This window comes from Haliotis rubra, unplaced genomic scaffold, assembly GCF_003918875.1.
Source record: "Haliotis rubra isolate DU_JTF1 unplaced genomic scaffold, ASM391887v1 Scf108, whole genome shotgun sequence".
Classification (NCBI taxonomy): domain Eukaryota; kingdom Metazoa; phylum Mollusca; class Gastropoda; order Lepetellida; family Haliotidae; genus Haliotis; species Haliotis rubra.
Window position 1 is genome coordinate 1951694 of NW_025764981.1, and position 25971 is coordinate 1977664.

Consider the following 25971-nt stretch of genomic DNA (forward strand, 5'->3'; position numbering starts at 1 on the left):
ACGGCAGGGGACACCAGAAATGGGCTTCACACATTTTACCCATGTGGGGATTCGAACCCGGGTCTTCAGCGTGACGAGCCAACGCTTTAACCACTAGGCTACCCCACCGCCCCTAGGATACAATGACATGTAATTAGGCAGGTTCTAGGGCTGAAATGATTACACTTCCATACCCTCCAGTGTGCTCTCTGTGCGTATGTCTTCGATCATGTGCGTGAGACTGAGGACAAGGACATATAACAGGTTGCACTCTCTCATCATCTTGGACGCCAGGGTCTCGTTGCTAAACAGCTGGACGCTGATATGGACCACTCGGTTGGCCACGGTCATCCGGTCAAGTGCCTGCACCAACACCAGGGAAATCCGGCTGTAGTGGTGCACAAACGCAACGTGTGAAGGCTTCCTGGAAGGATAAAGTGACAGTGTCAGAAATATATATACAGATAAATGTCACACACTAACCATGACTTGTCCCGCTACACAAACGCACGTGTGAAGGCTTCCTGGAAGGATAAAGTGACAGTGTCAGAAATATATATACAGATAAATGTCACACACTAACCATGACTTGTCCCGCTACACAAACGCACGTGTGAAGGCTTCCTGGAAGGATAAAGTGACAGTGTCAGAAATACATATACAGATAAATGTCACACACTAACCATGACTTGTCCCAGCTACACAAACGCATCGCGTGTGAAGGCTTCCTGGAAGGATAAAGTGACAGTGTCAGAAATATATATACAGATAAATGTCACACACTAACCATGACTTGTCCCACTACACAAAGGCATCGTGTGAAGGCTTCCTGGAAGGATAAAGTGACAGTGTCAGAAATATATATACAGATAAATGTCACACACTAACCATGACTTGTCCCGCTACACAAGAAGGCGATGCAGTGTGAAGGCTTCCTGGAAGGATAAAGTGACAGTGTCAGAAATATATATACAGATAAATGTCACACACTAACCATGACTTGTCCCGCTTACACAAACGCCATATATACAGATAAATGTCACACACTAACTATGTGTGAAGGCTTCCTGAAGGATAAAGTGACAGTGTCAGAAATACATATACAGATAAATGTCACACACTAACCATGACTTGTCCCGCTACACAAACGCGACGGTGAAGGCTTCCTGGAAGGATAAAGTGACAGTGTCAGAAATATATATACAGATAAATGTCACACACTAACCATGACTTGTCCCGCTACACAAACGCATCGCGTGTGAAGGCTTCCTGGAAGGATAAAGTGACAGTGTCAGAAATATATATACAGATAAATGTCACACACTAACCATGACTTGTCCCGCTACACAAACGCGACGCGTGTGAAGGCTTCCTGGAAGGATAAAGTGACAGTGTCAGAAATATATATACAGATAAATGTCACACACTAACCATGACTTGTCACGCTACACAAACGCACGTGTGAAGGCTTCCTGGAAGGATAAAGTGACAGTGTCAGAAATATATATACAGATAAATGTCACACACTAACCATGACTTGTCCCGCTACACAAACGCACGTGTGAAGGCTTCCTGGAAGGATAAAGTGACAGTGTCAGAAATATATATACAGATAAATGTCACACACTAACCATGACTTGTCACGCTACACAAACGCACGTGTGAAGGCTTCCTGGAAGGATAAAGTGACAGTGTCAGAAATATATATACAGATAAATGTCACACACTAACCATGACTTGTCCCGCTACACAAACGCACGTGTGAAGGCTTCCTGGAAGGATAAAGTGACAGTGTCAGAAATATATATACAGATAAATGTCACACACTAACCATGACTTGTCCCGCTACACAAACGCACGTGTGAAGGCTTCCTGGAAGGATAAAGTGACAGTGTCAGAAATATATATACAGATAAATGTCACACACTAACCATGACTTGTCCCGCTACACAAACGCACGTGTGAAGGCTTCCTGGAAGGATAAAGTGACAGTGTCAGAAATACATATACAGACACACACTAACCATGACTTGTCCCACTACACAAACGCACGTGTGAAGGCTTCCTGGAAGGATAAAGTGACAGTGTCAGAAATACATATACAGACACACACTAACCATGACTTGTCCCGCTACACAAACGCAACGTGTGAAGGCTTCCTGGAAGGATAAAGTGACAGTGTCAGAAATACATATACAGACACACACTAACCATGACTTGTCCCGCTACACAAACGCACGTGTGAAGGCTTCCTGGAAGGATAAAGTGACAGTGTCAGAAATACATATACAGACACACACTAACCATGACTTGTCCCGCTACACAAACGCACGTGTGAAGGCTTCCTGGAAGGATAAAGTGACAGTGTCAGAAATATATATACAGATAAATGTCACACACTAACCATGACTTGTCCCGCTACACAAACGCACGTGTGAAGGCTTCCTGGAAGGATAAAGTGACAGTGTCAGAAATACATATACAGATAAATGTCACACACTAACCATGACTTGTCCCGCTACACAAACGCACGTGTGAAGGCTTCCTGGAAGGATAAAGTGACAGTGTCAGAAATATATATACAGATAAATGTCACACACTAACCATGACTTGTCCCGCTACACAAACGACGTGACGTGTGAAGGCTTCCTGGAAGGATAAAGTGACAGTGTCAGAAATATATATATACAGATAAATGTCACACACTAACCATGACTTGTCCCGCTACACAAACGCGTCCCGTACAAGCCCTTGCGTGTGAAGGCTTCCTGGAAGGATAAAGTGACAGTGTCAGAAATATATATACAGATAAATGTCACACACTAACCATGACTTGTCCCGCTACACAAACGCACGTGTGAAGGCTTCCTGGAAGGATAAAGTGACAGTGTCAGAAATACATATACAGATAAATGTCACACACTAACCATGACTTGTCCCTTCCACAAAACGCGACGTGTGAAGGCTTCCTGGAAGGATAAAGTGACAGTGTCAGAAATACATATACAGATAAATGTCACACACTAACCATGACTTGTCCCGCTACACAAACGCTGCGCAGAAGGCTTCCTGGAAGGATAAAGTGACAGTGTCAGAAATACATATACAGATAAATGTCACACACTAACCATGACTTGTCCCGCTACACAAACGCACGTGTGAAGGCTTCCTGGAAGGATAAAGTGACAGTGTCAGAAATACATATACAGATAAATGTCACACACTAACCATGACTTGTCCCGCTACACAAACGCACGTGTGAAGGCTTCCTGGAAGGATAAAGTGACAGTGTCAGAAATGTAATTTTTTGAGTAAAATTGATATTTTATACTTATCCTGACTCATGCTCTTTTGCTTGTCTCCTTCCTCTTGCGAACATAGTGGAACACTTGTATCTCCCTAATTGAAGTTCTCTTCAATGTAAAATCACTAATTAGTACACCACGAGTTACCTCCCTTCCACAAGCTCGGGAACGAGGGCGCCACCTCTACCCATGTGCCTCACTCTCTCCTCATATACTGAGCCCAACATTTGAATTTACAGGGAAATCCAAAGTGTTATTTGGGGAGGATGGGAGGGCTGACCTTCATGAGTCAGGATAAGTATAAAATATCAATTTTACTCAAAAAATTACATATTTTCCTTTATCCTGACTCATGCCTTTTGTTTGTAGAATCCAACAGAGCTGAGGTGGGAATATATAATACTTTGGATTTTAATAATTAGTGATTTGAACTGTGATGATTGTAATAACCCTATGAGAACTTCATAAAGGCATTGAACTGATGAATTCCTGCTGCCAGCTTATCAGCTGCCATATAGAGTAAGTTATTACAATGTACTTATTATGATAAGTATATATAATATTAATACAATGCTTAAGACTAATAGACTTAAGCTTGTTAATATGCTAGTATAAACTCCTTAGAGTTTGTTAGCTAAAATACTTTAAGATATAAACATAGCACTAAGCTTAAAATATGATTAATTTTAAGCTAATTATATAATAACAAACCTCTTTAGGGTTTGTTAGTTAAAATATTTATATGATATAGACAGTGCTGAGCTTAAGATATGAATAAGCTTAGCTATATATATAACAGCAAACTTTGTAAAAGTTTGTTAGCTAATACATTTTACAATATGAGTATAGTATTGTGCTTTAAGATATAATTATCTTAAGCTACATATATACAGCCAAACTTAGTAGAGTTTGTTAGCTAATATATTTTGCCAATATGAGTATAATACTGTGCTTAAGATATAATTAACTTAAGCTACATATATAATAGCCAAACTTAGTATAGTTTGTTAGCTAATATATTTTTACAATATGAGTATAGTACTGTGCTTAAGATATAATTAACTTAAGCTACATATATAATAGCCAAACTTAGTAAAGTTTGTTAGCTAATATATTTTTACAATATGAGTATAGTACTGTGCTTAAGATATAATTAACTTAAGCTACATATATATATAGCCAAACTTAGTAAAGTTTGTTAGCTAATATATTTTACAATATGAGTATAGTACTGTGCTTAAGATATAATTAACTTAAGCTACATATACAATAGCCAAAAACTCTGTAGAGCTTATTAGCTAATAGATTTATAATGTAACCATAGTACTAAGCTTAAGATATGATTAGACTTAAGCTAAATGTATATAGCAAAAAAACTCCTTAGAGTTTATTAACTAATATACTTTTATGTTATAAACATAGTACTGAGCTTAAGATATGATTAAACTTAAGCTATATATATATAATAGTAAAACTCAGAGAGTTTGATAGCTAATACATTTTATTATGTTGATTTAGACCTAGTATTGAGCTTAAGATATGAAGTAAACCTTAAGCTAAATATATAATAGCAAAAACCTTTTAGAGTTTTAATAGCTAATATACTTATATGGTATCAACATAGTATTGAGCTTAAGATATGAAGAAACCTTTTGCTACATATGTATAGCAAAACTCCAGAGAGTTTGTTAGCTAATACATGATATAATGTAACCATAAAGCTTAAAATATGATGAAAACTTAAGCCCAATATATAATAGCAAAAACTCTTTTAGAGTTTTGATAGCTAATATACCTATATGCTATAAACATAGTACCAAGCTTTAAGATATGAATAAGCTTAAGTTACATATATAATAGCAAAAAACTCCATAGAGTTTGTTAGCTAATACATGTTATAATGTAACCATATTGCTTAAGATATGATGAAACTTAAGCCAAATAGCAAAAGCTCTTTAGAGTTTGTTAGCTAATATAGTTATATGATATAAACATAGTACTGAGCTTAAGATATGAATGAGCTTTAAGCTACCTATATAATAGCAAAACTCCAGAGTTTGTTAGCTAATGTATTTTTACAATATGAGTATAGTACTATGCTTAAAATATACTTGACTTAAGCTACGATATAATAGCCAAAAAAAACTCTGTAGAGTTTGTTAGCTAATGCATTTATCATGTAACCACTGTGATGATAAAAACGAGCTTAAGCAAATTATATATAGCATGAAGCTATTTAGTACTGTTATAAGATAAGTAAAATCTGTAAGATTGACTTATCTTCTCCGAGGAACTGTCAACTGTTGTGCAAGGACCATGGGATCGAATTGGTGGATACCTGAGATGTCCTCGGTGGTGATATCTCTCAGATAATGGTTGGCAAACCACCATATCGGATCTACAGTAATAAACCCTCCATTATTTCAAATAACATTTGTGTAGATGAAATTGTAGAAGTTAGGGCTCTAATATCAAGAGTATTAAAGCTCATGGAGGGTCGGATTAGGTCCATCTGTCTTGTATGCACGTAGTATGACAGTTCTGATCCAAACGGAGATATAGTACGTGAGACTACACTCCCGCGTAGTTGATGATAGAGGAAAAAATCTGTTGTATTTTTCTTCCTGTTTGGTTTGGTGGAGATAAATTTACAGTGCTCTTGCTGGCCAGCTGTGATAGCATCATCGTATCATGGAGTCCAAGTATGTCATCCAGGCATGTTCATAAACCTCACTTGTGAGGTGTTGTAGCACTATATTCATATCCCCAAGTTGGTACGTGAAACTTCCGCTTATTCTCCAAACAGAAACTTAGTAGGTTTACTAACCATCTAGTTGTGTTAGTAGCTTGATGATGAATTTCAGGTGTAGTCTGAAACGCTGTGGATTTCGATCCACTTGTATCACGTCAAGCCTAGGTAAATCGCTATGATGTCCTTGACGATGTATGCACAACCGGGAGTTTGTGTCCTCGATGAACTTTATGTAAAATCGCCTGACTGCTGTGCCCTTTGTCTAAACTTGACAGGGGAGGTCTCTAACCTGAAGAAAGCAGCCTAATCATGAAGGTTCAGGTTAACTGGGCTGTAAGGAGGCTTGCTCGCTCATTGATACAAAGTTGTCACTTGCAACCTATGTCTTGAACTGTGAACTATGCTCGACCTCTGTGTAGGGCGTTGTTCATCGGGGTCCAATCAGAATAAGGCATTTTGATTCTGTAGAGTACCCGCGCTGTGATGTCACCGTGTAGCAGGAAAAGGAACCCTTGTATAATATAGTGCCAGCCGCTGATATTAGAACAATCATCGGTCTTCATCGTAACTTCCGGTTACCCGAAAGACCACGCGTTTCGAGGATTAATGGTAAACGCTACGAAGCTTCACAAAATACCTTGCCTGTAATATTAATGCTGGGTAGGTTATTTTCCTGGCTGTCGTGAAAGTACTTCAGTTTTGAATATAATTCGACTTCATATATATAAAGGTACAATAACTTGTAAGTTGTCAGCTTGTAGACTGTATACATGAATGTATCGCCATAATTGTAGAATTAAAGCTGAATTTGTTGTACATATTTCTTCTCCAGAAATGTTGACGATTATGAGTTATACCGCTGTAACAAGGCTGCTGTTCAATTTCGATATTGAATTGTTCGCAGATATGCGTAATGGTCACGCATGTAGATAATCGTGATCGCCGTCCGGGATTGCATATACTAGCAATTTATATCGAATAGTTGATTTCTGTGAAGATCTATGAAACGCCGCGACAAATTAATACAGCTGACGTTCTGTGTTGTAAATAGCCTGTGCAATTGTCTTCGCCAGAGGGCTTATAGATTCGCATCTGGCATACAGTTGATAGACAACTTATGCGCGATGTCTTGAACGGACTGAGGAGTAGCTATATGACGAAAGTGGCTAGTATATGGAGACCTTTGAGGAGACTTCCTCGGTGAACGCCGAGACTTCACGAAGCTCTCGGCATCCCTTCTAGATCTACTGGTGAAGTAGACTTGGAGCCACTTAGCCTTCGACCTTCGCGAAGGTATCGAGTCAAAGTCCGATTAGAATATATATATATATATATATATATATATATAAGAGCGCTTGCTTCGAATGGCCTCTGTGTTTAACAGGATGTGGGGTCGGGCGGCGCTTACCTCCGCTGACGCCCCTTTGTAGCTGGTGAGGCTCTAGCTCCTTCGGGAGGCGCCTGGGACTTGCTGGTTCTGCATAAGTAGGGCCGAGTGGATCATCTTATCATTTTCAGAAGTCGTGGTCACTGTAAATCTGGTGATAAGTGTCTCAATGATCGCTCTAGATCTATTTAGGCCAACGAACATACGCCTCGCCATGGATTCAACTGAACCAATTTACGCATTGTAGTTCTTATTGTTGATATCGGCGATCAACTTGTAGTTTTCATCGATGTCTTAAGCCTTGAAGAAGGGGTCCATGTTGTGCGTGGAAAACTTCTAGAAGCGGAAAGTTCGGCAATTATGGTGTCTGAACTTTTGTGGCTTTATGGGATGCTATGTCTAGATTCTGTGCTACCGCGAGCAATCGGGTCGATCGGAGGTAGGGTGATAGCATCTGGCGCCGCCTTCCTTCATCAGGTATGTCTGCGCCGCACTGCCACTCTAGGAAGGTGATGTAGACTTATTGTGCAGACTTGTGTGGTAACCTGTGAGGCGATCGATGTGGTGATGTACGAGGAGATCGGAGACTATTGACAGCTTCACGAAGCTCTTGAGTAGTCCCTTGACTCTGTTAAATGATCGATCTATATTCGGGTGTCCTTCCCGAAAGTGCCTTCGCTTGAATGCCTTCGCGAATGCCTTCACTTAACGCCATGGAACGCCTTCGCTGAAGCTTCCTCTGCGCTCGTGCTGGGGAACGGCGATTTGAGCTTCGCCAAGGCTTCCGTGGAGGTCTGGTGGCTGAGTCTGCATCTAAGGATGAAGCCGAGGAATGTGATGATCTATCCCGGCCACGCTGCTGGCCTTCGGCTGGCTGTACATCTGGGTCCTTCGCCAAGGTGGTCTGCCGACTTCCTTCCAGCGGGCTGCATCGCCTTGGCTGCTACGCTGACTGGAGGTGCCTCTAGAGTGTTGTCTAAGTTGGAGCCTTCGCCGGCTCGTGACTCTGGGCTGGCTGCTTCTCCAGTCTGTAGTGACCCTCCATCACCACCATGATTTGGTCGTAGTAGCTCGTCTGGGATGGTCTGCGCACGAAGTAGTCGGTGCCATCTCTGCGCTGTTAGTGGTGGGGCCCTCAGGTAAGTCGCCTGACATCAGTGTAGAGACATCAGGCTGCATGACCCATCTCTGCTGATGTCATTGTAGCTGTCACCGGTCGCTACTTGTCTCATACGCCGAGGATGATGATCGGCTGATCATCGTAGAGGCCAAGTTCAGCGGCTGGAACAATCTCGCTGAGAAAGTCCTAGTAGACTTCGCTGAATTCCCTCAGAGGTCGACGCTGCCCTGGGGTGCGAAGTCTGCGCTGGAGTGTTGGTAGCGACGGACCCTCAGGAAGATCATCGAATGTTGATCTGCGCTGACATCACTGTTGCCGACATCAGTCATTCTTTGATGTATTATCAGAAATGATGATCGGCTGATCATCATACCGCCCAAATCTGCGATGAGAACAATCTCGGCTGAGAAAGTTCTAGTAGACTTCGCTGGAATACCCCCTCAGTGCGTATCGGCGGGATGTCTGGGGAAGCAGGATGCTTCTTGAGGCGGCGGACTACGCCCCACGCCTCTCCACCATTCTAGCGGAAACCCAGACGGAGGGGGTCACCAACAGCAGTAGACTGGCTTAGGGTTCAGGTGTATCAGTCATGCTAGACTCTGCATACGCGACTCCATCTGCTGCCGCCTCAAACGCAAAGTAATTATTTATTAAAGGTAGAATTGGATAAATTAGTATCGCGAACTGCAACGCGAATCACATGAAACATGGCGCAGTACAGCTAGGGCATATTAAATGCGGATCAGCAGCAGAATAAAACGAATGTGCAACAGTACAGAATTTTTATCAACGTAATCCACTGCAAATAGCACGGCCCCGCATAAAACAGTAGAAACACCCACTAAATATCAATATATAATTGTTGAAAGATACTAGCTAAACCTCTATAGATCTCTATAATGAGGTAACTAACTAAATATAATCAAAGGATATAGTGTGTCGGGAGACACAGGCGCTCACGGCCCAGCTCACTGGGCTAAGAAGGAGAGAGTGAGGCACATGGGTAGGTGGCGCTCGCTCCTCGGCCAGCTTGTGGAAGGGAGGTAACTCGTGGTGTACTAATTAGTGATTTTACATTGAAGAGAACTTCAATTAGGGAGATACAAGTGTTCCACTATGTTCTCAAGAGGAAGGAGACAAGCAAAAGAGCATGAGTCAGGATAAGGAAAAATATACATATACAGATAAATGTCACACACTAACCATGACTTGTCCCGCTACACAAACGCACGTGTGAAGGCTTCCTGGAAGGATAAAGTGACAGTGTCAGAAATACATATACAGATAAATGTCACACACTAACCATGACTTGTCCCGCTACACAAACGCACGTGTGAAGGCTTCCTGGAAGGATAAAGTGACAGTGTCAGAAATATATATACAGATAAATGTCACACACTAACCATGACTTGTCCCGCTACACAAACGCGACGTGTGAAGGCTTCCTGGAAGGATAAAGTGACAGTGTCAGAAATATATATACAGATAAATGTCACACACTAACCATGACTTGTCCCGCTACACAAACGCACGTGTGAAGGCTTCCTGGAAGGATAAAGTGACAGTGTCAGAAATATATATACAGATAAATGTCACACACTAACCATGACTTGTCCCGCTACACAAACGCACGTGTGAAGGCTTCCTGGAAGGATAAAGTGACAGTGTCAGAAATATATATACAGATAAATGTCACACACTAACCATGACTTGTCCCGCTACACAAACGCACGTGTGAAGGCTTCCTGGAAGGATAAAGTGACAGTGTCAGAAATATATATACAGATAAATGTCACACACTAACCATGACTTGTCCCGCTACACAAACGCACGTGTGAAGGCTTCCTGGAAGGATAAAGTGACAGTGTCAGAAATATATATACAGATAAATGTCACACACTAACCATGACTTGTCCCGCTACACAAACGCACGTGTGAAGGCTTCCTGGAAGGATAAAGTGACAGTGTCAGAAATACATATACAGATAAATGTCACACACTAACCATGACTTGTCACGCTACACAAACGCACGTGTGAAGGCTTCCTGGAAGGATAAAGTGACAGTGTCAGAAATATATATACAGATAAATGTCACACACTAACCATGACTTGTCCCGCTACACAAACGCACGTGTGAAGGCTTCCTGGAAGGATAAAGTGACAGTGTCAGAAATATATATACAGATAAATGTCACACACTAACCATGACTTGTCCCGCTACACAAACGCGACGCGGTGAAGGCTTCCTGGAAGGATAAAGTGACAGTGTCAGAAATATATATACAGATAAATGTCACACACTAACCATGACTTGTCCCGCTACACAAACGCACGTGTGAAGGCTTCCTGGAAGGATAAAGTGACAGTGTCAGAAATACATATACAGATAAATGTCACACACTAACCATGACTTGTCCCGCTACACAAACGCACGTGTGAAGGCTTCCTGGAAGGATAAAGTGACAGTGTCAGAAATACATATACAGATAAATGTCACACACTAACCATGACTTGTCACGCTACACAAACGCACGTGTGAAGGCTTCCTGGAAGGATAAAGTGACAGTGTCAGAAATACATATACAGATAAATGTCACACACTAACCATGACTTGTCACGCCACACAAACGCATCGGTGAAGGCTTCCTGGAAGGATAAAGTGACAGTGTCAGAAATATATATACAGATAAATGTCACACACTAACCATGACTTGTCCCGCTACACAAACGCATCGCAGTGAAGGCTTCCTGGAAGGATAAAGTGACAGTGTCAGAAATATATATACAGATAAATGTCACACACTAACCATGACTTGTCCCGCTACACAAACGCACGTGTGAAGGCTTCCTGGAAGGATAAAGTGACAGTGTCAGAAATATATATACAGATAAATGTCACACACTAACCATGACTTGTCCCGCTACACAAACGCGATCGCGTGAAGGCTTCCTGGAAGGATAAAGTGACAGTGTCAGAAATACATATACAGATAAATGTCACACACTAACCATGACTTGTCCCGCTACACAAACGCACGTGTGAAGGCTTCCTGGAAGGATAAAGTGACAGTGTCAGAAATACATATACAGATAAATGTCACACACTAACCATGACTTGTCCCGCTACACAAACGCACGTGTGAAGGCTTCCTGGAAGGATAAAGTGACAGTGTCAGAAATATATATACAGATAAATGTCACACACTAACCATGACTTGTCCCGCTACACAAACGCACGTGTGAAGGCTTCCTGGAAGGATAAAGTGACAGTGTCAGAAATATATATACAGATAAATGTCACACACTAACCATGACTTGTCCCGCTACACAAACGCATCGCGGTGAAGGCTTCCTGAAGGATAAAGTGACAGTGTCAGAAATACATATACAGATAAATGTCACACACTAACCATGACTTGTCCCGCTACACAAACGCACGCAGTGAAGGCTTCCTGGAAGGATAAAGTGACAGTGTCAGAAATATATATATACAGATAAATGTCACACACTAACCATGACTTGTCCCGCTACACAAACGCACGTGTGAAGGCTTCCTGGAAGGATAAAGTGACAGTGTCAGAAATACATATACAGATAAATGTCACACACTAACCATGACTTGTCCCGCTACACAAACGCACGTGTGAAGGCTTCCTGGAAGGATAAAGTGACAGTGTCAGAAATATATATACAGATAAATGTCACACACTAACCATGACTTGTCCCGCTACACAAACGCACGTCGCGGTGAAGGCTTCCTGGAAGGATAAAGTGACAGTGTCAGAAATACATATACAGATAAATGTCACACACTAACCATGACTTGTCCCGCTACACAAACGCACGTGTGAAGGCTTCCTGGAAGGATAAAGTGACAGTGTCAGAAATACATATACAGATAAATGTCACACACTAACCATGACTTGTCACGCTACACAATGATGATATTGGTCACTGAACACAACACGAAGATATGATCCAGTAAGTCAAGGGCGCAGCCTAGAGGTTAAAGTGTCCGTTCGTCTTGCTGAAAACCAGGGTTCAATTCCCTACATGGTACAATGTTTGACTCACTCATTCACAATATGAAGATATAATCAAGTAGGTCATGGGGGCGGTGAGGTAGACTAGAGGTTAAAGCGTCCGCTCGTCATGCTGAAAACCAGGGTTCAATTCCCTACATGGTACAATGTTTCACTCACATCCTCACTCACTCACACTTCAGTAGGTCAGTATGTGCGCTGAGAGTCCGAAGAAAAAAATCAGTTTAACATACTGAAACTTAGGGTAAAGGGAAAAGTGTGTTGAAATCTGGATTTTAATCAGAATTTAGAATACAATTACAATATGTATTCAGATTTGCCCTCACCAAGCTGTGAGCATTCAGGTAATCAGTTGGTGACCTGGCTATACTGATCAGCTGACACACCCACCTTGTATGAGTCTACAGGCAGCATACTGAGAAGCAGGGTGACAATCCTCTGCGGGAACTCGTACTTGACCATCCAGAACACAAGCTCATCCAGCAGGGTCATGTGGTGAAGCTTCTGACTCAGGCCTCTCTTGTCTGCAACACCCACTCATATACAGTCAAATCCCGATGAGTCGAATGCCGGTGTCTCGAATATTATGCATAACTCAAAGTACCTGTCGGTCCCGACCATTCCCTGTTATAGTTGTCATCATTTGAATACCGGTTACATGAATTCGACTCATAAAAACACACGATGACTTCGAAGAAAAATTTGGTCCCATAAAAACAACAGCAATTTGTATACATAACCAAGTCAGTCGATTGGTGTAGCAAACTGATCCAATTAACAAACCAGTCCGGCTCACAGGGTGAGTTCAAAAGGCAGATTAGTGATTTTACGGAAATCACTGTCTGTGCTAATCAGACTGGAACTGATAAGGTGCCCCTATTAGTGATAGGGAAATCATTAGATAAACAAATGCTTAGGCGGTGGAATTAGGACTGGATCATCTTTTTTTCTACCCTCATAGACATACCTATGTCTCGAATACATCGATAAGTTGAATTTATTACTTGGTCCCCAGAGATTCGACTCATCGGGATTTGACTGTATATTATAACAGCAAGGATTTTTGTTTGTTTATTGTTTAATGTGGCACTCACCAATATTCAATCCTTATGGTGGAATACGTCTTTAAATAATCAAGTCTGGACCAGACAGTCCAGTGATCAACATCATGAGCATTGTATATGAAACTGGTATATGATAACGTGTCAACCAAGTCTGTGAGTCTGACATCCCGATCTTACAACAAGCATGGGTTGCTGAAGACCAACTCTAACCCGGATCTACACCTTTCATAGAACTGTCACTGCTATTTTGTCTGTTACGCAGAATGGAGTCTGTTTCGTCGGATAATGAAGACTTATTATTGTCTGGCAATGATGTTATCTATTTACAATAAAGTAAGACGAATTCTGCAGCATCTTCTCGGGTTGATAGTAAAGGAGGAAATCAACACACACTGACAATCATATTAGCATCAGAACAACATCATCCCAAATTAAATCAACATTATTCAGAGGGCTTAATCAAGGGAAAACACTATGACTTTAAACTAAATCAAAATCAAATATTACAACTGTATTATAACAATAATCCATCCTTTGACATATAAACAGGTGGTTGATGTCATGAACACTGTACAATGTCGTCACAGTACTCTGAAACATGATGAGTGAAGTCAACAAGCCTGACCACCTCATCCAATCTACTAGGCTCTTAAAGCAATAATGGGGTGATGGGGTCCTAAGCATGCTCTGGTCAACATGGACAGAAGAACTCCATGATCAGATTCCTTACTTTGGTACTTCTCGAAAGTGGCAGGGTACGGCATAATCTCCCTTGCTTGTACGTAATTCTTCTGGCTCTCAACACAGTAGGGGTTGTTTGCTATTTTCTCTGAAACACATCAGAACATCCACTAAACTATAGTTATAGTGCAACAACCACACTGAGCTACACATCAGAACATCCACTAAACTATAGCTATGGTGAAACAACCACACTGAGCTACACATCAGAACATCCACTAAACTATAGTTATAGTGAAACAACCACACTAAGCTACAAATCAGAACATCCACTAAACTATAGCTATGGTGAAACAACCACACTGAGCTACACATCAGAACATCCACTAAACTATAGCTATAGTGCTACACTCACACTGAGCTACACATCAGAACATCCATCTGCTAAACTATAGCTATAGTGAAACAACCACACTGAGCTACAAATCAGAACATCCACTAAACTATAGCTATAGTGCAACAACCACACTGAGCTACACATCAAAACATCCACTAAACTATAGCTATGGTGAAACAACCACACTGAGCTACACATCAGAACATCCACTAAACTATAGCTATGGTGAAACAACCACACTGAGCTACACATCAGAACATCCACTAAACTATAGCTATAGTGAAACAACCACACTAAGCTACACATCAGAACATCCACTAAACTATAGCTATAGTGAAACAACCACACTGAGCTACACATCAGAACATCCACTAAACTATAGCTATAGTGCTACACTCACACTGAGCTACACATCAGAACATCCATCTACTAAACTATAGCCATAGTGAAACAACCACACTGAGCTACAAATCAGAACATCTACTAAACTATAGCTATAGTGCAACAACCTCACTGAGCTACACATCAGAACATCCATCTGCTAAACTATAGCTAAAGTGAAACAACCACACTGAGCTACACATCAGAACATCCACTAAACTATAGCTATAGTGAAACAACCACACTGAGCTACACATCAGAACATCCACTACTAAACTATAGCTATAGTGAAACAACCACACTGAGCTACACATCAGAACATCCACTAAACTATAGCTATAGTGAAACAACCACACTGAGCTACACATCAGAACATCCACTAAACTATAGCTATAGTGCAACACTCACACTGAGCTACACATCAGAACATCCACTAAACTATAGCTATAGTGCAACAACCACACTGAGCTACACACATCAGGTTCACTGTTAGTGACATCGTCTAATTGTCACTGACTGTACATGTTTGAAAAACCTCTAATGATCATATTGTTTTGTTTTTAGAAGGCTTTGTTTTGTTAGAAAACTTCTTAGCAGAGACTTCCTTAGTGCTCCAAGGAAATCTAACACTAAATCCTTTAGAAAGTCTCTCTGTCACAGAGAGTTCTTTAGCATTTGAGTCTTGACAAAAAAAAAGACAAATAGTGCACATAAAAATGCCAACTAAAGGAAATGTACCGAATTATGTATGATCAAACGACTAGGACATGTTACAAGCATAGAATCTCTCACAGTACCTGAACTACATTAATTCCCTTCCGCCTTGACCTTTTTGCAATGTAAAAGCCATAAATGAAGCAAGTCTAGATTTTGCCCAAGTTCTGGGTGCTGTTGTACAAAACAACCTTAGCGCTAAGACTACCTTAAGTCTATGTTAAGGTATGGAAGTTACGGTCACCTTAGCGTTAAGACTACCTTAAGTCTATGTTAAGGTATGGAAGTTACGGTCACCTTAGTGCTAAGACTACCTTAAGTCTATGTTAAGGTATGGAAGTTACGGTCACCTTAGCTCTAAGACTACCTTAAGTCTATGTTAAGGTATGGGAGTTACGGTCACCTTAGTGCTAAGACTACCTTAAGTCTATGTTAAGGTATGGGAGTTACGGTCACCTTAGTGCTAAGACTACCTTAAGTCTATGTTAAGGTATGGGAGTTACGGTCACCTTAGCCCTAAGACTACCATAAGTTTATGTTAAGGTATGGAAGTTACGGTCACCTTAGTGCTAAGACTGCCATAAGTTTATGTTAAGGTATGGGAGTTACGGTCACCTTAGCACTAAGACTACATTAAGTCTATGTTAAGGTATGGAAGTTACGGTCACCTTAGCGCTAAGACTACCTTAAGTCTATGTTAAGGTATGGGAGTTACGGTCACCTTAGTGCTAAGACTACATTAAGTCTATGTTAAGGTATGGAAGTTACGGTCACCTTAGCGAAGACTACCTTAAGTCTATGTTAAGGTATGGGAGTTACGGTCACCTTAGCGCTAAGACTACCTTAATTCTATGTTAAGGTATGGGAGTTATGGTCACCTTAGCGCTAAGACTACCTTAAGTCTATGTTAAGGTATGGGAGTTACAGCCACCTTAGCGCTAAGACTACCTTAAGTCTATGTTAAGGTATGGGAGTTACGGTCACCTTAGCGCTAAGACTACCTTAAGTCTATGTTAAGGTATGGGAGTTACGGTCACCTTAGCCCTAAGACTACCATAAGTTTATGTTAAGGTATGGAACTTTTGGTCACCTTAGCGCTAAGACTACCATAAGCTTATGTTAAGGTATGGAAGTTACGGTCACCTTAGCGCTAAGATTGCTTTGGGCTTTTGCATTGGGACTCCTTTCCAGTTTAGATGGTGTTATTTGTTTCTATCGAAATTATACATACTCAAGGGACCTGTTACGATGAGCATACCTGTAGTAAGACGTCGATATTCTTGTTCACTGGTGAGAGTTCTGGCCATGACCAGCCTCATGGCTGCTCCCATGTCAGTGAGGCTCTGCAGGAAGGACAGGAACTGTTCTGCATCATCCATCGTTACATAGTAGGAGCTCTTCACGTCTACAAGAAGAAACATCAACACATTAGCAATTCATTGGCTATTACGTACATACCTGAAAATGTTTCAAAAACACTTGCAGGCCATTTTGTTGATGGATTTCTTGACTTTCCTCACCCATTTGGCATTTAATGATATTTCTGAAGAACAAAGTGCAATCAGACTCTTAAACAACAGGGTGAATAACTATGACATGGAATGAACATAGAACCTGCTGGTAACCATGGTAACTGTTGATAAACTTTTAAAAATGTAAGGAGAGCTGAAGAAGAACAGCTACTAAAAATAATCCACTGACAACAATTCTAAGACAGTTTAAATTTTTAACTGACCTGGTTTACAGTTGTCACGGAGATAGTGGATGAGTCGGAGGAAGACTTGTGGCATCATGGCTTCTGCATTGACCATCATGTCCCCGGGCATGTGAACTGCATGTCTGTGTGTGTCAGGGCCATGGCGGGGGCAGAACCTAAAGCATGACATCATTTATTTTACAATGCCATCTAATTTAAATTACGTTTTAATTTAGATAAGTGGGGTTTTTTTCAAATCAAGATGACTTAATATATATTGCCATTTGACAAAAAAGAGGTCAATATGCATTCTATTGACACGATCAGGGATGAAACTCTACACAGTTAAGGGCAGTGGGGTGGTCTAGTGGTTAATGCATTCGCTTGTCACCCAGAAGATCCAGGTTCGGTTCCCCACATGGGTACAATGTGTGAAGCCCATTTCTGGTGTCCCTCGCCGTGATATTGCTGGAATATTGCTAAAAGCAGTGTCAAACCAAACTCACTCACTCAATCTTCACAGTTAGACGATACCTAAGAAACCACTGACAATGACACAACATATACACAAATGTGTGAAAACGATGAGCAAGAAGATGTCAAGCTCCTCACAGTGAAAGCCAGTTCAGAGTGCTGTCTTTACTATCTCACCCACCAGTCACAGCTCCCAACTGTGTTGGGCACTCTCCAAACAAGCATGGACTGGAGTTAAACTCCTGGACCGACCATACAAGTGATGACTGTCATGACAAATACTCTTCCTCGTGCTATGTTTTTTTCAGTTGTTTTAAATGTCTGTTTTATATCAGCTATCATGTAGTTGGTACATTGAGAATGCAAAGTTAGGCGTTTTTCACATATTCTACAATCTTAAACTAATATAATCAAACAAAAATAAATCTAAATTCATCAGGGAAAGAAGTTAGTTGTAAAGCTTTTCACAATTCAATAAGGAAAGCTACATTTCCCAAAACAGAGACACAAAAATAAACTTCAGTACATTTTGGGTCAGAGGGGAGATTTTCATGATTCTGATAATAGCTGCTCGCACACTGGTAGTATTGATAAACTGAGGGTAAGGTTGTGCCAGAGCTTAGATGACATAGAGACGATACATGACAAGGGACATAACTGCAGCTCACCCTGAAGGATTCATGACACTGGTATCCCCACAGTCACAGGCGCCCCCTGCCTGGCTGCGGAACATGTTGTAGTCGTGTCCCTCGTGGTTGCCGGCCTGGAAACAGTCGGAGCAGAGGGACATGCATGGCGAGATGCCGCACGTCCGACATCGGTACGCCACGAAGTTGGCTGTCCATACCAAGCCACATGTGACGGCGTTGTCATACTTCCGTACTGAAATGAGACACTATTATTAACAGCTTGAGTTTGTTAGAGACATCATAAATCAAAGATTTTGGAAGTCAGAATGCAGTCATCAGCTTTCTTCTAAATTATAATGCTCATAGTGACTTAGTGAGTGAGTTCAGTTTTACGCCGCACTCACCAATATTCCAGCTATTTTGCAGCGGTCTGTCAATAATCAAGTCTGGACCAGAAATCCAGTGATTAACAGCATGAGCATCAATCTGTGCAATTGGAACCGATGACATGTGTTAACCAAGCCAGCGAGCCTGACCACCCGATCCCGTTAGTCTTTCTTACGACAAGCATGGGTTACTGAAGGTGTGGTATTTCTGTGGACCGGCACCCATAAACATGCATGTTGTATAAGTGGTTAATGTGTTCATAAGTACCTAAGGCTAAGAACAATAATCTGGAACATGACATTAAACTATGAATACAATTTGCAGACTCAAATATGAACATTTTCCAGTTTGAATATTTCTGTGGTTCACTCTTGCTGGAAGCAATCCTTACATCGTTGTTTAACAATGGATGTTAAAAAGATTACCGGATGTAGCATCCCCAACTCCCATGTCCCACCACATGCATATCCAAGACCAAGTTGGAACAATGTCTTTGTGGATCCCCTGATTAACTCAGGAGTCCACATGGCTGGCTGACTGAGTTTAGTTTTTCCCATGTGGGGAATCTAACCCGGTTCTTGGCATGACGAGCCAATGCTTTAACCACTAGACTACCCCTCCCCCAATATGGCTGAAATATTGCCCAGTGACTATAACCCTATCTCTTTTGGGGTATTAAATGACTAAAAAATCAAGGGATAACACAGTAGTCAACTCAGTCAGTACACTGAGTCAAAATGGAATATTAATGCTAAACTATGGTGTGGTATTTCTGTGGACCGGCATTCATAAACATGCATGTTGTATAAGTACCTAAGGCTAAGGACAATAATCTTGAACATGACATTAAACTCCATTCTCACACTTTGTAAAATAACAATAAGACCAAAACTAAAAATTAGGGGTGGGTATTGCAGAGAATTTTCATATTGCGATGTGAAAGCATAAATTGTGATATGTATTGCAATATATTGCAAGAAGGGTTCTTTTAACCAAAAACTAATTATAATTGAGTTAATGCTTGATTTATACAGCAAAAACACAACAAAATCACTGTGCTTGATTAGGCTTTAATAAAAACTTTTAATCATGACAAAATAAAAATGTAAATAATATTTGGCACAAATGAAACAAGGAAATATCAGAAGTTTTCCAACCATGTTGAAATTATATTCCTGAACAACAGTACATTTTGACAATGTAACAAACAAACTGTAATGATATAAAGAAAAGGAAGGACAAACTTTAAGAAATACAACTGCTTATTATGAAGCATTCATTAAAATATATTGAAGGAGTTTGATGGATCCAAACTATTCTTCAGATTGTTGGAGTTAAATTTAACCTAAACACTAAATTAATTGTTCTATGGCACACTTATGAAACAAACGTATCTTCATCTTTACAACATTTGGTTTTTGGTAGATTTCATTTTGCGTGACACATTTATAGTATTACTTTCTCAAAAACAATCAGATTATGTTTTAGGCAATTTGATGTCATGGTCACCTATTTGACAGGCATGTTTACCAATTTGACATGCGTATTGGTGCTGTTTCAATCAGGTAGATGTGCCATTAAACTGTATCCTTAGCACATTGATCAGTGTTGATGGGGGGAAAAAGCTACAACAATACTGATCCAACTTTGATCCTGATTTCTACATTCAACTACATTTAGACGCGCAATTGCCAAAACAGGTTGCATTTACAGAAAAGACAATATGCAGAATTATCATGATTATAGTCTTGACCATAAGCTTGAAATCAGTATAAGAATGGACATTGAAATTTGTTGTATGTAATAAACAAAAAGCTGTTATCCATAAAGTTATATGCTTTATTACACTACACTACTCATTTACTACTCTATGTACAGTGTAAACAGTGAACAAAATGAAAGAAAAACGCAAAAAGGAATAACTGTCAATTTTTGTCACTGACCAACCTGATCATGGTTGACTTAACTAGACAAGGCAGACAGCCATCTAGTAAGACAACTACCTCTACAGTATAAGGTCCCTACCATTTCGAAAAAAATTAAAATGTTACTAGCCTCAGGATACAACGAAGGTGTAATTTGGTCTGCATTTTTTTTCGTATTATGAGTTTGCCAGTGTATGCAGCATATAATGTACAAATGTTGTGAGTTCAAGTGCCATCACAAACATGATGAAACATCAGTAATGGGACAGAAAATGAAATAAATTTAAACTTTGCGTTCGCAATAATGATCATGTTGATCAAACCTCACCTGTCTTAGCAAATTCCTCGAATGTGGAACCTCCCGCAATCAACCACCTACACCATTCCAAAGGTTCGAAATCGTCTATAGGTCTCTGGGGTGCCAGTAAATGTTCCAGAAAATCGTGGAATTTCTGCAAATTGGCCTGTCTTGCATTTTCCCCTTTGAAGTACGTTGCTACACTCCTTTTGCTGCGTTTCAACAGCGCTGATCCCGATGGCATATCATTTCCAGCCATTGCGAAGATGCCATATGGGTTGCTTGAGCAGATTTCACCTATTATATCTGCTGCGGAGCGTTACAAAGTGTTGTCAAAGGGGTGACTTAATTAGTCTGTATCAAATAAGGACAATCTGCATCTTCCCACTCAATGTCAAATGCAATAAGCCATAACAAGAACCAAAATAAACGCAACTTCCGGACAAGAGTGCGCCATCTAGGGAGTTTGCAAGGACAGACAACTCGTTTATTTATAAGGTGTATTACAAAATTGGTATCACCGAGCGAAATGTGATTTTCCAACACAACATTGTCCTTATTTCATCCAACACGCAAATGTCTTGCTCCAAAATGTACATAAAACACGAAGTCGATGGGCCCCAGTCCTTCTAAGTTTAAAACTTGGAATTGGATTCCGACTAAAGAAGATACTTTTTTCAACGTATGAATGATAATTACTTTAAACAACTTGTTTCATTTATGTTTAAAACCAACTTCTATCATTCAGTTTGGTTATCTACTTTAGTGTGTATTCAGCATGTGTGAAGTGGAGAAAACTCAAAACGTGTTGATTTTGGTTATACTGAGTTAATAAGCAAGAGGAACGATTATTGCGATCGATTCTACGTATTACAAAGGAAACCAAAGGCGGAAAGGACAATGACATGGCGAAAAGTTGTGATGATCTTCTGAAAGTCAAGAAATAAGGCAAATGTAATTGTCTTTATATCAGACACATCTTCTCGCTGTATATTTTATCATAACTTGATTCGTATTAACAAAAACCGACAATAACTGACTGTATTATTATCCAACATTTTTCTAGTCTCTCGTACAGACCCTGAAGCAAATATATCCAAAAAAGCCCAGCTTCTGAAAATGAAGAAAGTCTCAGGGCTCCTTTTCATTATATTATATTATTTTTTTTACTATGAACTTTTTTCAGTAAAATATGTTCATTTCAGAGACTAATTGTTAGTCTAACATTTTTCATGTGTGTTTATATAATGTATATATCATATAATTCTTTCTGTTTTTTCTTATCATCCGGAAACTGTTTCTGCACCAGTCCGTTTCTGCTTGCACCCAAAACCAAATATACTTGGTTATACTGAGTTAATAAGCCAGAGAAACTATTATTGCGATCGAATCTACGTAACTACAATTGTAAAGGAAGCCAAAGGTTGAAAGGACAATGACATGGCGAAGAATTGTGATGATTATCTGAAAATAAAGAAATAGCAAATGTAATTTTCATTACACCAGACACATCTCCTCGCTGTATATTTTATTATAACTATAATAACTAAATCTAAGATCAACTGAATGTATTATTATCCAACATAGTGGGGTTTATATATAATATATTGCATTAGCTGTCTGTTTTTATTGTCCGGAAACTGTTTCTGCGCCATTCCGTTTCACCTTTCACCCCAGCTTCACTCCCCACAAAACGAAAGAAAATAGCAAATGTTGTGAACTCCGCATATATGCTAAAGGTTTGGGACAAACGGTGTGAATTTATTACTATTCATTAAAAGTTTGGTTAAGACTTTCGAGAACACTGAAACCGGAAGTGAACAATTTGGTGCTGCCAGCTTCAAAAGGGTTTTCTGTCACCAAGGAAGCGGTGAGTGATTTTTATCAAAATGTTTTGCTACCATTTTCGTTTACCGACGATCGGATTTACAGTGAATGTTAGCGTCCATCTATTACATAATTTGACTTGGCCATTACGACTTCGAACGTATAGCGATCAGCCTTACAAAAGTCAGTGCATCTGTGATCAAAGATGTTGCTAAATATGAAAACCAATATTGTGTGACAGCATTCAATGAAACAGAATTATTTCTGTATGCAGTGAATTCATAATATGAATTTTTAATACAATTAGTATTATTCCAGCAGAATTTGTAGCTATTTCAGCTTCGAGGTTGGAAATGATGAAGTTACATTTGACAATATTGTGGTGTCTGATAGCTCATTAATATGCACGACTGGTCCCGGACCATCTGTCACGTCCACAGTCGGTGACTATCAAAGAGATGACGTTTATTTCACTCAATTATAATGAAGACATATGTCATAAACTGAATGCAATTGTTATAAATGTGTGAGAAAAGTCATTATTCCCAGCCAACATAGTAAATAATGACATTATTATTCTGATACATCTGGTGATGGGTTTGTCTTTGTCCTAGAAATTTCTAATCTGTTGTGATGTTATGAATTATATGCATACAGTATTTTGTGAAACATGGTCAGTGACAACAGATGAGATATAATGTATATTTCTGCTATGATGATAGAGCTTGAGCATGTTGAGTCACAATTCAAACACACTATTCACCATGGGCAATGTACAGTTCCTATTTCACCAACTGAATTCAGAAGATAGATTATGGATTTCGACGAAGAAAACTGATGAACCAATGGAGATATAAGACTAATATTTTCACCATGTTTTAATATGCTTAGATTAAAAGATTTAAAAAGTTTGCTGAAATTTTCAAATTATGACAAAAGTAGTTAATTTTCACTTGATTGTAATATCTAGAAGTGTCCACAATATTTATACAAAATATTTGTCACTGTTTGGCTGTATTTTAGATCTAGTGGGCACAGTGAGTGGGTCAGTGGTTTGATCCATGTCCTCATCATAGTGGAGTATCCATGTAAAACATTGAACTGGTATCTCTTGTATAGCATTGCACTGGCATCAGTCAATATTAGTGAAAGCAGTCACCACTCAACGATCTTGAACGTGACACAAAACCCCTTTCACAGACCTTTATCACCATTTATTATTGTTAGCTGAAAGAAATAGAATATTTCCAGATGGGAGGGTCAGTTGTTTTGTGTTGATCATGATACAGGATATGATAGTGAATTTTGTTCTGATGCTCTTCAATACACCCTGTCAAATGGCAGACTTTTGTCTGGAGGTGGGAGAGATGTTACAGATTTTGAGAGTGAAAGAGTGGTTGGAAAGTGGGAAATGAAAATGCATTAAGGGATATATTAAATCTTATTAAAGTTTATTTGGATTTGTACCTGTAACGTTAAAGGTGTTTTTCTTACAAATGTTTGGTCTTGGTCAAAACGTTGTAAATCTAAAGTATGTTATTTGCATTGTCAAAGCAGATAGCATTCAAAGAGTTGTTTTTTTTATCATATCATTCTGCTAAATTCAATGGATCTTTTCACTATCGTAGCATTTTAATCTCATCTGTAACAACTCAGAGGCAAATGGACAATCAAATTATGAGACAAAAGCACCTGAGGTATTCATCATAATAGAATTGAGATACACTGATGTTTATATGTTTTATGCATGATTCAAACACACCACCCAAACTGTGTAATGAATAATAAACTAGTTATATCAAGGATGAAGCTGGGTGTTAAGTGTTATAGGATCTATTGAGTCACTGCTGTAATTCAAGTTGAGTGTTAGTGAAGCCACCTGTAAAATCACATGTTATCTGTGCCCTGCCCATGAGCATTGTGAGTATGCTATGAACTGTGCTGGGGAATTATGGTAATTTTAGGGGTGAAACGGTATACCATGGTATTAGTAGAACCGCAGTATTTCGCCTTCGGTGCGGTATACCGTTATGCAATCCAAAAGTTCGGTATTTTTGTTTTTTGTTCCATCATTTTATTAACCTTTTAAAACCTGCTTAAACCTTTTCTAAAATGTCTAGAAATCAAATGATTTTGTCCAAATCTATCTAGGTTTGGCTCTTGTAAATTTTCTGCGCTATGATCACAGGGAGTCAAGTCCTGTATTTGAGGGTCTCTGGGACTCATATTCTTAATTTTCAGGGGTCCTGGACTACAAAATGGGGGTCCCAGACACTTAAATATTATTATTAATACTGTTATTGTATTGTATATCATGATCATCACATTGTTACAGTTATTAAATTGCAAATGATGCCATAACCCAGCTAGTTGCAAACTCAGTGATAACTTATTGTTACTTGATTGGAATCTATACAAAAAGTATTTGGACTTTTTCTGCGTCCCTGTGGATGCGCTAATAAATTTTGTTGCGTCCATTGTCAGTTTTTATGCGCATAGGACACAGGAATTCGTGGAAATCCCTGGATCATATCTCATATACCAAACCGAAATGGACCGAACCAAAGGCCTTGTACCCCAATACGTATCGTGGTAAAAGCGTACCGTTTCACCCTTAGATAATTTATCTATTCCTTGCTTCATTTTGTTCATTGAAGTTGATCCTTTGAGAGTAGCATACATACTGAGGTCAGATGGATCCTTATCTGTCACATGGAATAAACATGATAAAATTGCCATCAAAGTATTCCATTGTTGTCTGAAATTATCAATGTGTGAAGTGATACAGGAATGAACTTTGCATCGATACAGATTTAATATAAATAGATATAAGTAAGTGTGTATTACTGATTCTTTGTTTGAGAAATTTATCAGTCCATCAACATATGTTAGTGAACCGTGACAGGATTGA

At 39.7% G+C, this 25971-nt stretch overlaps 2 protein-coding genes across 3 annotated transcripts in view; one reads left to right on the forward strand and one right to left on the reverse strand.

The window, feature by feature from the left end:
• The window catches only part of LOC124281330 (E3 ubiquitin-protein ligase UBR3-like), a 64183-nt gene extending 42516 nt beyond the window's left edge, over window positions 1-21667 (reverse strand). Inside the window, exons 1-8 of the mRNA XM_046717370.1 lie at window positions 21264-21667; window positions 18663-18876; window positions 17560-17696; window positions 17083-17229; window positions 14382-14480; window positions 12978-13111; window positions 1337-1351; window positions 174-399 (exon numbers count right to left, since the gene is read on the reverse strand). Coding sequence (XP_046573326.1) covers window positions 174-399; window positions 1337-1351; window positions 12978-13111; window positions 14382-14480; window positions 17083-17229; window positions 17560-17696; window positions 18663-18876; window positions 21264-21492 — 1201 coding nt within the window. The 5' untranslated portion in view covers window positions 21493-21667. The remainder of the gene's footprint in view (window positions 1-173; window positions 400-1336; window positions 1352-12977; window positions 13112-14381; window positions 14481-17082; window positions 17230-17559; window positions 17697-18662; window positions 18877-21263) is intronic.
• A 1294-nt stretch (window positions 21668-22961) lies between these two features.
• LOC124281342 (transmembrane ascorbate-dependent reductase CYB561-like) overlaps window positions 22962-25971 on the forward strand; it is a 47539-nt gene continuing 44529 nt past the window's right edge. The window contains exon 1 of one of the 2 annotated variants that reach the window (XM_046717415.1): window positions 22962-23103. The gene's annotated coding sequence lies outside the window, so the exon portion shown is untranslated. The remainder of the gene's footprint in view (window positions 23104-25971) is intronic. The other variant, XM_046717401.1, reaches the window with a different exon arrangement.